The sequence below is a fragment of the Chiloscyllium plagiosum genome, chromosome 9 (genome assembly GCF_004010195.1).
Source record: "Chiloscyllium plagiosum isolate BGI_BamShark_2017 chromosome 9, ASM401019v2, whole genome shotgun sequence".
In the NCBI taxonomy this organism is placed as follows: Eukaryota; Metazoa; Chordata; class Chondrichthyes; order Orectolobiformes; family Hemiscylliidae; genus Chiloscyllium; species Chiloscyllium plagiosum.
In genome coordinates, this window is record NC_057718.1 from 74,095,604 (window position 1) to 74,111,983 (window position 16,380).

Below are 16,380 nucleotides of genomic sequence, written 5' to 3' on the forward strand. Positions count from 1 at the left end.
TGTCTCAGTCAAATCCCTCGAACTCAGCACCGCCTTCCTAACCTGCAATCTTCCTGACCTCTCCGCCCCCACCCCCACTCCGGCCTCATACCCTCACCTTGACCACCTCCCACCTATCGCATTTCCAACACCCCTCCCCCAAGTCCTTCCTCCCTACCTTTTATCTTAGCCTGCTGGACACACTTTCCTCATTCCTGAAGAAGGGCTCATGCCCAAAATGTCGATTCTCCTGCTCCTTGGATGCTGCCTGACCTGCTGTGCTTTTCCAGCAACACATTATCAGCTCTGATCTACAGCATCTGCAGTCCTCACTTTCTCCTAGGAGAGGTTAATAGGGTAGTTAAGACTTGCATGATGCTTATCATTTTATCAATTGTGGCATAGATTACAAGTACAGGGAGGTTATGTTAGAGTGAAAAGAACTTTGGTTAGGTCACCGCTGGTGTATTGTGTATATTTCTGGCCACCACACTATAAAGAAGAATCAAAGAGTGTGGTGCTAGAAAAGCACAGCTGGTCAGGCAGCATCCGAGGAGCAGGAGAATCAACGTTTTGGGCATATGCTTTTCATCAGGAAATCGATAAAGACGAATGTGGTTTTACTAGTTCGGTTGCAAAGGAGATTCACCGGAATGTTGCCTGGAATGGAAAATTTCAGCTATGAAGAGAGGCTGGATAAACTCAGTTTGTTTTCTGTGGAACAAAGAAGGTTGAGGGAGGACCTGATAGAGATGCATAAGATTGAGGGGTATGAATAGGGTAAATATTAAGCAGCTGTTTTGTTTAGCTGAAGGATCAGTAACAAGGGGCGTAGTTTTTAAGTGAAAGGCAGGTGAATGGGAATTGAGGAGACCTTTTTCATTCAGATAATGCAGTGTCTAGGAGCATAGTTGAGGCAGGATACCTCACCTTCTTTAAAAGGTACTTGGATGAGTACTTGAAGTGTCAAAATATTCAAGGTTCTGGGTCTATTGCAGGAAATTTGGACTAGTGTAAGTAGTCGTCTAATCTGGCAGCGCAAATATGTTTGGATTGAAGGGCCTGTTCTGTACTGTATAATTTTATGGGTGTGGAGACATGTCTCTGAAATAAATTCCAGTAAGGACTGAGATGAGGCAGAACATCTTCACTAAGGTACTGAATCTTTTGAATTCTGTACCACTGTGGAAGTATTCAGTTGTTAAGTAAATTCAAAACCATGATTGAGAGATTTTGAGCCCTAAATAACATTAAATGATAAAGTAATTAGCAAAGATGATCAGCCATAATTTAGAATGGCAGAACAGGCTCGAGGGTCTAAATGGCCGCCACCTTCTCCTATGTCCTTCATGTGCCTATAAATGTTGACCATTAGCAGGTCTAAAAATAATGCAAGACAGGAAACATGTAATTGTATAATTGCCACACTGGTTTTAGGACTAAAATTATACCAACAGGAATTTGCATTTTTGTGGTTGCCTTAATGTAATAACTCTCTTCGTCGCTTCACAGATGTATGATCAAACTAAATTTAACACTGAACCAGAGGGGTGTTAGGGTAGGCAATCGAAAGCATGGCCAAGAGGTAGATTTTTAGGAATAATTCAAAGGTGGGGGATGGGGGAATTGATTTTTCATAATTTAAGTGTGGAATTTCAGAGCTAAGGGCTGAAGGATCTGCAATCTGCAAGAGGCTAGAATTGAAGGAATATAGAGATTGAGGTTAGAGGGGCCTGTAGAGATTGAGAGATGTTGGACAACGTATGATTAACAAAGGCGATATCCCTCTCAGATTCACACTGTCACGAGCTTGTTTAGAAGTTTGCGTATGAATGTGGCAAGGATCATGCTGTCAGAGTGGGCTGTTAACGGAGCCCATGGTCACATGAAAAACCACTTCCTTGTACTATAAATTACTAACCTCTGGTTAATGTGGTTTTGAAATATTTGTGTCAGTAATTCACTTTGCTAGCACTGACTTGATTAGGGAAATAAGACTACAACAAAATGTTCTTGTTGCAGATTCTGTCTTCTGTGAGAATACGGAGCCTCGATCTCTTGAAGATAAACAAAGGAGAGCAAAAAACACTTTTGATGAAATGATGAACTACATTCCAGGTAAGAGCAGCTTATGTTAAAACCAAGAAGTCAGTGACCAAGCTCTCTCGCTGAAAACTCAACAACCTTTCCACAGGATACTAATAGGATGGAAGAGTCTGCAGAAAACAAGAGCATTACACATTGGTTATGTTCAAACAAAAAATAATTTCTTGCAATTTATCCACACCAATCATTTGAAGCGTGGCAGGTGTTCTGCACTAATAGTGTAATAGACTCCTAGAGCTGTACAGCACGGAAACAGACCCTTTGGTCCAACTTGTCCAGGCTGACCAGATATCCTAACTTTAATGCGGAAAAGTGTGATGTGATTCACTTTGGAAGGAGCAACAGGAATACAGAGTACTGGGGAAATGGTAAGATTCTTGGTAGTGTAGATGAGCAGCGAGATCTCGGTGTCCATGTACATAGATTGCTGAAAGTTGCCACCCAAGTTGATAGGGCTGTTAAGAAGACATAGTGTGTTAGCTATTGAATTTATTGTCACGTATACTGAGGGACAGTGAAAAGCATCGTCTTACGAGCAATACAGGCAGATCACATAATTAAGTAGCACAGATAGTAAATAGTAGGTAAATAGTGGCAAAAACAAAAATACAGGTACAGGGGAATGTTAAGAGTTTAAGAGTCCATTCAGTATTCCATATTCACTATTCAGTATTTTATTAGTAGTGGGATTGGGTTTTGGAGCCATGAGATCGTGCTGCAGCTGTACAAAACTCTGGTGCGGCTGCACTTGGAGTATTGCGTACAGTTCTGGTCACCGCATTATAGGAAGGATATGGAAGCTTTGGAAAGGGTTCAGAGGAGATTTACCAGGATGTTGCCTGGTATGGAGAGTAGGTCTTTCGAGGAAAGGCTGAGGGACTTGAGGCTGTTTTCGTTAGAGAGAAGGAGGGTTCAGAGGTGACTTCATTGAGACAAATAAGATAATCAGAGGGTTACATATGGTGGACAGTGAGAGTGTTTTTCCTTGGATGGTGATGGCTAGCAGGAGGGGACATAGCTTTAAATTGAGGGGTGATAGATGCCAGAAATAGTTTCTTTATTCAGAGAGTAGTAGGAATGTGGAACAGCCTGCCTGCAACAGTAATAAACTCGCCAACTTTAAGGGCATTTAAATAGTCATTGGATAGACATTTGGATGGGGGGGTCCAAGATGGCGGCGACCCAGCAAGTCTGAGTCTACAGTGCTTCTCCCAAGACTTGGGCAAAGTGGGTCACCCACCCCCACCACACTCATCAAATCATTTAAACTAGGTTTCACTTAATGTAATTAGTTGTTTAGTATTGAATTTAAACAATTTAATCACCAGTAAAAATGACTAAAGGGAAGGGAGCCCGCAGCTCTCAGCAAGCAGGAACCCCACGCCCACCCTCTCCATCTGCAGCAGAGGCGTCCGCAGCCGCCCTGGGGGACTTACCTACGGTGGCGAGCCGTGTGGAAATAATCTCCAAACTCGATGCGAAGATCAACGCTTTTATTGAAGAATCCTGAAGCCGATGGGACTCGCTCTCGGCTGCGCTGCAAAAGCACGACCGAGACATCAAGGAAATCGAGCGCCGAGTCGGAGGGGCGGAGTTAAAGGCCGCAACCTCCGAAACTATAGCACAATCGACCGTGGATCGGGTCCGGACTCTCGAACAGCGAGTCCGGACCTTAGAGAATCACATTGACGCCCTCGAGAATAGAGATCGTCGAAAAAATATTCGTTTGCTGGGCCTTCACGAACGGGAAGAGGAAGGCCAGCTTACAGTGTTCCTTGATCAGTGACCTCCACAGCTTTTAAATCTGGAGGCTGGGGTCAGGCCAGGTAAGGGTGGAATGGGCCAACCGGGTTGCAATACCTGGGCCTGGCTCAAACCAGTGTCCCCGCCCGGTCTTGTTCTGGCTGCAGAGCGACAAGGAGAGGCAGATGCTCTTAGAAGCCTCCAGAAATCTTGGAAAAAAATCCCCAAGCCATGATCTATGAAGGATCCAAGATCATGTTACTCCAGGACTTTTCCCTAGCTCTGGTCTAAAAGAGGAAGGCATTTGATGAGGCGGAGAAGTGTTCAAGGAACTTAAATATTCAGTACTCTTTGCGCTACCCAGTGACACTACGCTTTAACCATGAAGGGTCCGTGTATAACTTCGGATCGCCGGAAAAGGCCAAGGAATTTTTGGACTCTCTTAGATAAATTGTAAGAGATAATTGATGTTGGTTTGCTTTCCCCCACTCCGGTTTACGTCCACCCCCCTCCCCTTTTTTTTACCTTACTGTTTAATACTATCTTGTGGGGTGGGGAGAGGGATTTATTCATTTGTTCTCTACTTAACGATTTTCTCCCCCCCCCACCCCTTCTTTTTTTTAATTCTATTTGGCCGGGGGGTCTAGTTAATGTTGGTGGAGGGAGGTGGTTACCTTATTCTATTTTACCTCTGTCTCTAGGAGCTGGGCTGTTTTCCCTTGTTATTTTGTATTATTTAATTATTACTTGTTGAGGTTGTAATTTTATGTGATATATGTTTATACATGGTATTAACATTACCAAATATATCCAGGCGTTGGTGTGGGTGGGGGTAGGGTGCTCACTGTTAACTCTAACTCTGTAGTATATTTGAATTTTTTTCATCCTATTGAGGAGCACCTGGGTCAAGGGTGGGGCACAGGTTGGGCGAGGATATAATGGACTTTTGGAAAGGAAGTGATACCTCCTGGGAACAAAGGGAAAATCTCCATTTAAATACTTTTTTTTAATTTAGAAATAGTTTTTTATTATACTGTTGTGAGTGTATTAGAGAGCCTTTATTTTTGTGAATTTTATATGCTCTAGCTCGGATATTCTGGATAGGGTTTCCCCTCCCGAGGGGTCTCTGATTTGCCCGCACGATCGTGGTTGATCAGTCGGTTAAGTGGTGCACCAGGAATGTCAAGGGGAGTAATTCACCAGTCAAAAGGAAGAAAATATTATCAAACCTCAAGAAAGAAAGGGTTGATATAGCACTCCTATAGGAGGCACACTTATTGGATAAAAAACACTTGAAATTATGACAGGGTGGATTTGATCAGGCCTTTTTTTTCTTCTAATTGTATTATGGATCCGGAAATAGATAGGATTCCCAAGAGTACTGCGGGAGTATCTCCCAGATCGAGACAATTGTTGGATTTGAACAAAAAATTAGGACCAGTAGATGTATGGAGATGCCTTCATCCACAGGGCAGAGATTTTTCTTTTTACTCCAATCCACATAAATGCCATACCAGAATCGATATGTTTTTTTGCCCCCTCAATTTTTTAAAATTCCATATCATCCTGTAAAATAGGCAGTATAGGAATTTCCGATCACGCTGCTGTATATATGGAAATCAAGGCGAGGAACGATGAGACATCCCCCTGGCATTTGCGTATGGACCCCTTCCTGATGAAAGATAGTAAATTTGTAAAGTACTTCTCTCAAGAATTTAAAACTTTTTTAGAAATTAATTTAGGTACGGCTAGCAACCCATCAATGATGTGGGAGACCATCAAAGCTTACGCGCGAGGTTTGATCATCTCATACTCAGCGACCCAGAAAAAATTAAAGGGAGAACAACAGCGTCTGCTTGAAGCATGCTTAAAAGCGGCTGAAACAGCATACGCTGACAGACCTTCTATTATCAAATTGCAAAGGATTGCGGTCCTTAGGACAGCTCTAAACACCACCCTTACCCAAGCGGCTAAGAGGGAAATATTATTTGCAAAACAAAGGTTATATGAATTTGGCGATAAACCTGGTAGATACTTAGCTTTTCTTGCAAAGAAAAAGAAGACCCCTCTAGGAGGACCCCTCTAGGACTAGGAGGATGCAATCATTTTTTAAAAACCTGACCTTTCCGGGCCTAACTCCAGAACAGGTATCGGTCTTGAATGTTCCCCTAACAATCCAAGAAATACTTGACACAATCAGGCAACTTCAGAGCGGTAAAGCACCTGGCCCAGATGGCTTTCAAGCTGAATTCTATAAAGAATTTACAGGAATATTGGCTGGTCCACTTATGGACATGTATAACTACTCATACAGTCAGGGCTGTCTCCCGCCTTCGCTGAAAGAGGCAAATATCTCTCTTATCCTTAAAAAAGGAAAGAACCCATAAGATTGCGCGTTATACAGACCAATATCCTTGCTAAATGTAGATTTTAAAATCCTCTCTAAAACGTTAGCATCGAGGCTAGAAAGGGTATTGCCACATATCATAAAGGAGGATCAGATGGGGTTTATTAAGGGCCATAGGTCATTCAACAATGTTAGAAGGGTTTTGAATGTGATTCAAGCCTGCCATCAGGGAAAGGTACCAGGAGTAATCGTCTCATTAGACGCGGGAAAGGCATTCGACAGGGTTGAATGGTCATATTTGTTTTACACATTGGAAAGGTTTGGGGTTGGAAAGGTGTTTACCAAATGGGTCTCAACACTGTATAGTAATCCCAAAGCAGTTGTGATTACCAATGGATTAGGCTCGGATAGCTTCAGTGTGGATAGGGGCTGCCGTCAGGGATATCCACTCTCGCCATTGCTATTTACGCTAATAATTGAGCCGCTAGCAAAAGCTATACGGGCTGATCCTAATAAAATGGCCCCGAGGATTGTGGGCGGCACAGTGGCACAGTGGTTAGCACTGCTGCCTCACAGCGCCGGAGACCCGGGTTCAGTTCCCGCCTCAGGCGACTGACTGTGTGGAGTTTGCACGTTCTCCCCGTGTTTGCGTGGGTTTCCTCCGGGTGCTCCGGTTTCCTCCCACAATCCAAAAGATGTGCAGGTCAGGTGAATTGGTCATGCTAAATTGCCCGTAGTGTTAGGTAAGGGGTAAATGTAGGGGTATGGGTGGGTTGCGCTTCGGCGCTTCGGCGGGGCGGTGTGGACTTGTTAGGCCGAAGGGCCTGTTTCCACACTGTAAGTAATTGGTATGGGTAAACGTAAAGTTATCCTTTATGCAGATAATCTTCTATTTCTCAATAATCCTTTGATCCAAGTTATTAATACATTTAGTGTATTTTCAGGCTAGAAAATTAATTTCTCAAAATCGGAAGCTATGCCAATGGGTGGCCTTGCTAGTATATCCCACTTATTGGACGGATCCCACTTTCCCTTTCGGTGGTCCCTGGAGGGTTTTTTATATTTAGGTATTTTTATTACCCCAGTATTTGTTCAGTTATACAAGGCTAACTTTGTGCATTTACTGGAAAGAATAAGGCCAGGACCTAATGCGATGGGGAGATCTTCCAATTTCCTGGCTGGATAGAATAGCACTAATTAAAATGAATGTCCTGCCCCGTCTCCTATACCCTATGAGAATGCTTCCGGTGATGCTGCCGAGGCTGGCACTACGTAAATTATATGGCTGGTTGGGTTCCTTTATCTGGAATCCTAGACGGCCCCTTATTAAGCTGAAGAAGCTACAGCTTCCACATGCAAGGGGAGGATTGGACTTCCCACCTTTAGGAAATATCAGTTAAGTTCCCTATTAAGTTACATAGCTGATTGGCTCTTGTCTGACCCACAATCAATCTGGCTGGACATCGAGGCTTCTCAACTAAAATGCCCACTTATGAACCTTTTATTTTCAGACAAGAGGAAAATCATTACGGATCACTGTAAAAGCCCTATAATACTAAACACAATTAGAGCTTGGAATATAATGCGGCAAAATGAGGGTAATTCACATAAAACATCCCCCTATGCTCCGATAGTGGGAGCATGGGGATTTCAACTGGTGTTTACAGATGCCACTTTCAAACTCTGGATATCCAGGAGTATCTCTTGTTTAGGGGATCTATTTAAAGAAGGGGTCCTGATGTCTTTTGAACAGCTGCGTCAGAAATTCGGATTACCTAATGGAGACCTCTTTCAATACTTCCAAATTCGAGATTACATAAAGAAGAAGAATACGTTATTAGATAGTCTTTATAAATCAGATAGAGAATGTAGAGTGCTATGGCCAATGGGGGTATCTTCCGTCAGTACTATTTATCATTTACTACATGATGAAGTATCGGGAGATATGGACAATCTGCTTAAAACATGGGATCAGGATTTGGGACTAGAAATCTCTATAGAAACGTGGAATGACATTTGGGAAAACCCTAGAAGAATCACCATCTGCAACAGAACTCAGGTTATTCAGCTGAAGATACTTCATAGGGCCCATATAGCACCGGATCGATTGGCAAAATTTAAGGCTGGAGCATCTCCAATGTGTCCCAAATGTAAAATAGAGGTGGGCACTGTTGTACATTGCCTTATGGACCTGTCATAAGATCCGTAGATATTGAAGTAAAGTAGCAAGTGCTCTGACAGAAATCTTAGGAACGGAAATTAGAGTGGACCCTGTATCTCTCCTTTTGGGCTTCTCAAACTTACCCTCCCTGGATATGCACGGGAAGAGATTATTTTCTATTCTTTCTGTGCAAGGAAAAATATTTTGGTAAATTAGGTGGCTGAGGGCCCCATTGGACTTTCAAATTGGCACAGATTAATTATGGAATGTATTCCCCTTGACTTCCTTACAAATATGGTGCACCAAAAATCCGAATTATTCCATAAAATATGGCAGCCCTTCTTGAATTATATAAATGCAGATATTTTGGCCATCCTAACAAGGGCTTTTATTTAATTGAGATGGCGAACCTGGCTGGTCCGGGGCCCCTTGGGAGAGGAATCCCGCACGAATACGGGTTTTATTACATTTGATGTTAATACATTCCGAGCAGGTATCTCACTACCAAATTTCTGTGTTATCCGTCGTTTGTTTTTCTCTTATTTGAATAATGTAAGAGACTTAATTATACACTCTGGTTAGTTGTAGGTTAGATTAGTAGTTAGTTGAGTTTTCTTTTCTCTCAGTATTTTTCTTTTGTTAAATTTTGGTTATTATTTATTTAAGATTTAATTGTATATCAATGTTTATACTTGGATTTTTTTTATTTTGTAAACTTGTAAAAATGTAAAATTTTCAATAAAAATATCTATTAAAATAACGACACTTGGATGAAAATGGAATAGAATAGGTTAGATGGGCTTCAGATTGGTTTCACAGGTCAGTGCAACATCAAGGGCCAAAGGGCCTGTACTATGCTGTAATGTTCTATGTTCTATTAATCTAGTCCCATTTACCAGCATTTGGCCCACATCCCTGTATACTCTTCTATACATACAATCATCCAGATGCCTTTTAAATGTTCCTCTGGCAGGTCATTCCTACATGAAAATATTGCCCCTTAGGCTTCTGTTTAAACCTGTGCCCTCTCTCCTTAAACCTATGCCCTCCAGTTTTAGACAACCCCACCTTCTCCCTATCCATGTCCCTAGTGATTTTATAAATCCCTGTAAGGTCACCCTTTGGCCTCTGATACTCCAGGAAAAACAGCCCAGCCTATTCAGCCTCCTCTATAGCTCAAACCCTTCAATCCTGGCAACATGCTTTTAAATATTTTGTGAGCCCTTTCATTTTCAACAACATTCTTCCCATAGCAAAGAGACCAGAATTACACGCAATATTCCAAGAGTGGCTTAACCAATATCCTGTACAGCTGCAACATTACCTCCCAACTCCTATGCTCAGTACACTGACCAAAAAAGGTAAACATACCAAACACCACCTTTACTATCCTGTGTACTTGTGACTCCACTTTCAAGAAACTGTGAACCTGCACTCCAAATTCTTAGTTCAGCGACACTCTCCATTAAGTGTATAAGTCTTACCCTGATTTGCCTTTCCAAATTGCAGCACGTCACATTTATCTAAATTAAACTCTCTGCCATTCCTTGACCCATTGACCCATCTGATCAAGATCCCGTTGTACTCTGAGGTAACCTTCTTTGTTGTCCGCTACACCTCCAATTTTGGTGTCATCTGCAAAATTACTAACTATACCTCCTACGTCCATGTCCAAATCATTTATGTAAATGACAAAAAGCTGTGGATTCAGCACCGATCCTTGTGGCACACCACTGGTCACAGGTCTCCAGTCTGAAAAGCAACCCTTCACCCTCTCTTCTACCTTAAAGCCAGTTCTGTATTCAAATGGCTAGTTTTCCTTGTATTCCATGCAATCTAATATCACTAACCCAACTAATACGCAGAACCTGGTCGAATGTTGCACTGAAGTCCGTATAGATCACATACACCACTCTGCCGTCTTCAATTGTCTTCATTACCTCTTCAAAAAAACTCAGTCAAGTTAACGAGACATGATTTCCCACACCCAAAGCAATGTTTCCAAATGCATGTAAATCCCATTCTTCAGGATTCCCTCCAACAACTTGCCCACCACTGATGTCAGGCTCACTGGTCTACAATTCTCTCGCTTTTCCTTATTTAAATAGTGGCACCATGTTAGTCAACTCCAGTCTTCCGCCACCTCGCCTGGGCTATTGATGATACAGATATCTCAACAAGGGGCGTAACAATTACTTTCCTAACATTCCACAGAGGTCGAGGGTGCACCTGATCAGTCCCAGGGATTTATCCATCTCTATGCATTTTAAGGTATCACATTTTAAGATATCACTCATATCTATATTCATTTGCTTAAAATGCCACCACCACCACCTTTGTAATTGGATGTTTTTCAAGATGTCACTATTTATTTCCCCATGTTCTGTATCTTCCATATCCTTCTCCACAATAAACATTAATGCAAAATACTCGTTTAGTATCTTCTGTCATCTCCAGCAGTTCCAAACATAGGCACCCTTGCTGATCTTTAAGGGGACTTGTTCCCTCCCTAGGTACTCTTTTGTCCTTAAAGCTTTTGTAGAATCCCTTTGGATTCTCCTTAACCTTATTTGCCAAAGCTATCATATGTCCCCTTTTTGCACTCCTGATTTCCTTGTGAAGTCTGCTCCTACTACCTTTATACTCTTCTAGGGATTCACTAGATCCTTGCTGTCTATACCTGACATGTGCTTCCTCCTTCTTCTTGACCAAACCTCAATTTTTCTAATCATCCAGCATTCCCTGCACCTAACAGTCTTGCCCTTCGCCCTAACATGTACATACTGTCTCTCAACTCTTGGTATCTCATTTTCGAAGGCTACCCATTTTCAAATCATCTCTTTGCCAGCAAACATCCGCCCCCAGTCAACTTTTGAAAATTCTTGCCTAATACTGTCAAAATTGGCTTTTCTCCAAAGTTTAGAGCTTTAATTTTTAGATCTGGTCTATCCTTTTCCATCACTATTTTAAAACTAATACAATTATAGTCACTCAAAAATGCTCCCCCATTGACACCTCAGTCATCTGCTCTGTCTTACTTCCCAAGAGAGGGTCAAGTTTTGCACATCCACATGGTACATCCACATACTGAATCAGAAAATGTTCTTGCTGTCCCTGCTGAACGTTGAAAATGGTGGTTGAATTGGCAGTCTCGCACACTAATTTGCCCGAGACTGTGTCAAGTTTCTAGAGTGCCCCATTTGGTCAGATGGAGAGTGTTCCATCATTCTCCTGACTTTTGCCTCTTAAGTGGACAAGACTTGAGACTAGTGGTGGTCAGTGGCTGAGTGTTTAGTATTGAGTTTCCTGTCTGTGACCTGCTTTCATATTTGCTATGTTTAAATGGCTAATCCAGTTCAGTTTATTTTTAATGATAACAGCCCCCCAAACCCCATCTCCTTATTTCTTGTCTTAAGTGGGTGACATTATATTTTAAAGCATGGTTCCTAGTTTTAGGTCAGCTTGTTTATTCAGTTATTTAAGATTTTATGCAGTCTTTCCATTACCTAAACCCCGTCAGTCTCCTATGCTGTAAAGAAAAAGTCCTAGCTTGTCCAACCTCTCCCTATAACTCAAACCCTTGTGTCCTGGCAATATTCTTCTAAGCTTCTTCTTTCCAGTTCAATAACCTCCTTCCTATAACAAGGTGACTAAAACAATACTCCGAGTGGGGCCTCACCAAGGTCCTGTATAACTACAATATAATTTCCCAACTTCTATACTTAATGCCCTGACTGATGAAGGCCAGTGTGCCAAAAGCCGCCTTCACAGCTCTGTCCACCTATGACTTTATTTTCAGCAAAGTGTGCACCTGAACTCCAAGGTCCCTCTGTCCCACTACACTCCTTAAGGCCCTATCATTTGCCATGAAACTCCTACCTTGATTTGACTTTCCAAAGTGCAAGACATCACTCATATCTATATTAAACTTCATTTGCCATTTCTTGGCCCACTTCCACAGCTGATCAAGGTCCTGCTGCAATTTCTGATAACCTTCCTCACCGTCCATAATACCGCCTATTTTAGTCTCATCTGCAACCTTACTAATCATACCTTGTACATTCTCATCCATTTCTTGGCCCACTTCCACAGCTGATCAAGGTCCTGCTGCAATTTCTGATAACCTTCCTCACCGTCCATAATACGCCTATTTTAGTCTCATCTGCAACCTTACTAATCATACCTTGTACATTCTCATCCAAATCGTTGATAAAAATAACAAACAGCAATGGGCCCAGCACAGACCCCTGAGGCACTCCACTAGTCACAGGCCTTAGTCCGACAACCATCCTTCCACTATTACGCTCTGCGTCCTACCATCGAGCCAACTGTATGTCCAATATGCCAGGTCCCCCTGGATTCCATGCAATCTAAACTTCCAGAGCAGCCTACCATGTGGAATCTTATCAAGAGCCTTACTGAAATCCATATAACTGATGTCTACCACCCTGACCTCATCAACCTTCCTTGTTACTTCATCAAAGAACTCTTAACAAATTTGAGAGGCATGATCTCCAACCCACAAAGCAATGGTGACTACTAATCAAACCCTATCTTTCGAAATGCATGTATATCTTATCTCAGAATCTTCTCAATTAACTTACCTACCACAGATATTAAACTTACTGGTTGTTCCCAGGTTTCTCTTTGTAGCCCTTCTTGAATAAGAGCACAACATTCGCTACCCTCCAGTCTTCCAGGACCTCCCCTGTGGCTAACGAGTGATGCAAAAATATCAGCCAGGGCCCCTACAATTTCTTCTCTAGCCTGTTGCAGGGTTCTTGGATATATCTGGTCAGGATGGTCTAGGAGATCATGTACTGACATGGATTTATGATTGGCTAACAGGCAGAAAACACAGTTGGAATGAATGTGCCATTGTCATTTTTGCCATGCTGTGACAAGTGGGTTGTATAAGGATCAGGGCTTGACGCTCAGCTCTTTAGAATGTGTTGGACATGGGGCCCAAATGTAATATTTTCAAATTTGCAATGCAATGCGAGAATGTGTTGTGAGAAAGTTGTAGATGATTCTAAGGTATAGTCATTGGGAGGAAAACATAACAAATAGAATATAATGTGAAAAAATGTGATCTTACTCACTTTGGTAGAAAGAACAGTGATAAGAGCATTTCTTAAATGGTGAGAAGTTAAAAAGTGTAAATGTGCAACAGGACTTTGGTGTCTTTGTCAATAAGTCACTGAAGATGAACATATACGTGCAGCAAACTATTGGAAAGCTATTGGAATGTCAGCCCTTTTGCAAGAGGATTTGAGTATGGAGTAGTAAAGTTTTGCTTCAATTGTGCAGGAATTTGTTTAGACCACACCTGGAGTACAGTGTCCAGTTTTGGTTTCCTTATCTCAGGAAAAAATATTATTACCATGAAAGGAATGCAATAAAGGTTCACCAGACTTGACCATGGGATGGCACAGTTTAAATTAGATTAGATTAGATTACTTAGTGTGGAAACAGGCCCTTCAGCCCAACAAGTCCACACCGACCCGCTGAAGCGCAACCCACCCATACCACTACATTTACCCCTTACCTAACACTATGGGTGATTGTATGACACAGAATTTACCCTCTGTCTGACAACTGTGTCCTCCACACTGACCTGCACATCTTTGGACTGTGGGAGGAAACCGGAGCACCCGGAGGAAACCCATGCAGACATGGGGAGAACGTGCAAAGTCCACACTGTCAGTTGCCTATGGCGGGAATTGAACCCGGCTCTCTGGCCACCGTGCCGCCCACTAAAAATGAGAAGGATTTAGGGCTGGGATGAGTAGAATTTATTTTTATTCTGGGGATGGTAAATCTTTGGAATTATGCATCCCAGAGGACTGAGAAGCTCAGTGCTTGATAGATTTTGATTATCAATGGCGCAAATGGTTGTAGGGGTAGTGTTGTTGAAAGGCATTGAAGTGTTTTATCACATGATCATATTAAATAGCGAGTGGGCTCAAATGACTGGTCTTTCCCCCATGTTCATCTTTTTCCCCACATTCTTTTAATTTTTAGTCGGTTATTTGAAAGGCATTTTATTTGACTAATCCATTGTCATGGGGGAGGAGGGGAGGGGGGCAGAACTGATGTTTAAGCCAATCTTGTTTCTTACTGCTTATAAGTATTTTCATTTTGACTATTTGATAACAAAGTTTTTGTACACTGGAACCATATAAGCACAAGATTATTTTTGTGTATTAGTTTCTGCCTATGTTTCACGTTTTGGGATGATTTGATTTCGATTTAGATTACTTAGATTACTTAGTGTGGAAACAGGCCCTTCGGCCCAACAAGTCCACACCGCCCCGCCGAAGCGCAACCCACCCATACCCCTACATTTACCCCTTACCTAACACTACGGGCAATTTAGCATGGCCAATTCACCTGACCTGCACATCTTTGGACTGTGGGAGGAAACCGGAGCACCCGGAGGAAACCCACGCAGACACGGGGAGAACGTGCAAACTCCACACAGTCAGTCGCCTATGGCGGGAATTGAACCCGGGTCTCCGGCGCTGTGAGGCAGCTGTGCTAACCACTGGGCCACCGTTTTTCTTCAAACTATTGTGTCTCTAAAGAAAGCACTTTGCATCTAAAAAAACTAAAACAATATCTCTGGAAAGAAATGCACTTGCATAAGTTGCATAATTTGGAGAAGCCGGTGTTGGACTGGGGTGTACAAAGTTAAAAATCACACAACATCAGGTTATAGTCCAACAGGTTTATTTGGAAGCAATAGCTTTTGGAGTGCTACTCCTTCATCAGGTGGTTGTGGAGGACACAATTGTATGACACAGAATTTACCCTCTGTCTGACAACTGTGTCCTCCACAACCACCTGATGAAGGAGCAGCACTCCAAAAGCGAGTGCTTCCAATTAAACCTGTTGGACTGTAACCTGGTGTTGCATAAGTTGCCAGCGTTCAATTAATTCTGAGTTTACAAACAATTTCACGAACCAGTATTTTGAACTTTAAATCTTAGGGCGGTTCGTTGGCTCAGTGGTTAGCATTGCTGCCTCTGACAGTGCCAGGGAGCCGGGCTCAATTCCAGCATCGGGCGATTGTCTGCGTGGAGTTTGCACATTCTCCCCGTATTTGTGTGGATTTCCTCTGGGTGCTCCTGTTTCCTCCCACAACCCAAAGATGTGCTGGTCAGGTCAATTGGCCATGCTAAGTTGCCCATAGTGTTAGGTGCATTAGTCACAGGTAAATGTAGGGTAGGGAAGTGGGTCTGAGTGGATTACTCTTTGGAGAGTCAGTGTGGACTTGATGGGCCGAAGGGCGTCTTTCCATACTGAAGGGAATCTAATCTAAACTTTGCTGGCATATCACCGACTTAAATACTTTGCTTGAATACCTCAGAGACGTGAGCAGAAAATCTCCACTCATGATCCAGTGCAGCACCTAAGGTACTATGCGATCAGAGATGATAACATTTCATTTCAAATGTAAACTGAGGCCCATCTGCCCTTTCAGTTGGACACAAAGGAACTTCATGGTGCTATTTCAAAGAGGAGGGCAGGATTCTTCCTTATCACCAGGGCAATATTTATCCCTGAACTAGCATCTCCATTCAGACCTGGAGGTTACATATTCATGTTTTAAATGATTGTTTTGTGCTGGTGTTCACTAGTGAGAGCGACAAGGGAGAAGGTCTATGATATTTTTTAAAATAATATAGACAGAGAGCAGGTTCTGAGTGGTCTGGCAGGCTTAAAAATAGATAAATCTCCAGGGCTGGATGATCCTAGGTTGTTGAGGAGTCAAAGGAGGAATGGCAGGGACATTTGCAAAAATTTTCAATTCCTCTCTGACCACAGGGCAAGTGCCGGAGGACTGGATGTCAGACATATTCAAAAAGGGAGCAAGGTATAAACTACGCAGCTACAGGTCAACCAGTCTAACCTTGGTGGTGGGGAACCTATTAGAAACAGTTCTGAAGGACTGAATTAAGCAAGAGCAGTGAGCATTATTTTGTCTGACCAACTTGATTGAATTGAGATGATCATACGTGTAGTTGAGGCAATGCATTTG

At 42.5% G+C, this 16,380-nt stretch overlaps 1 protein-coding gene across 6 annotated transcripts in view; it reads left to right on the plus strand.

The window, feature by feature from the left end:
* The window catches only part of snx14 (sorting nexin 14), a 230,521-nt gene that overhangs the window by 192,595 nt on the left and 21,546 nt on the right, over window positions 1-16,380 (plus strand). For all 6 annotated transcript variants that reach the window (XM_043696231.1, XM_043696228.1, XM_043696230.1 and 3 more), the window contains one exon: window positions 2,002-2,097. In XM_043696231.1, the coding sequence (XP_043552166.1) occupies window positions 2,002-2,097 (96 nt within the window). The remainder of the gene's footprint in view (window positions 1-2,001; window positions 2,098-16,380) is intronic.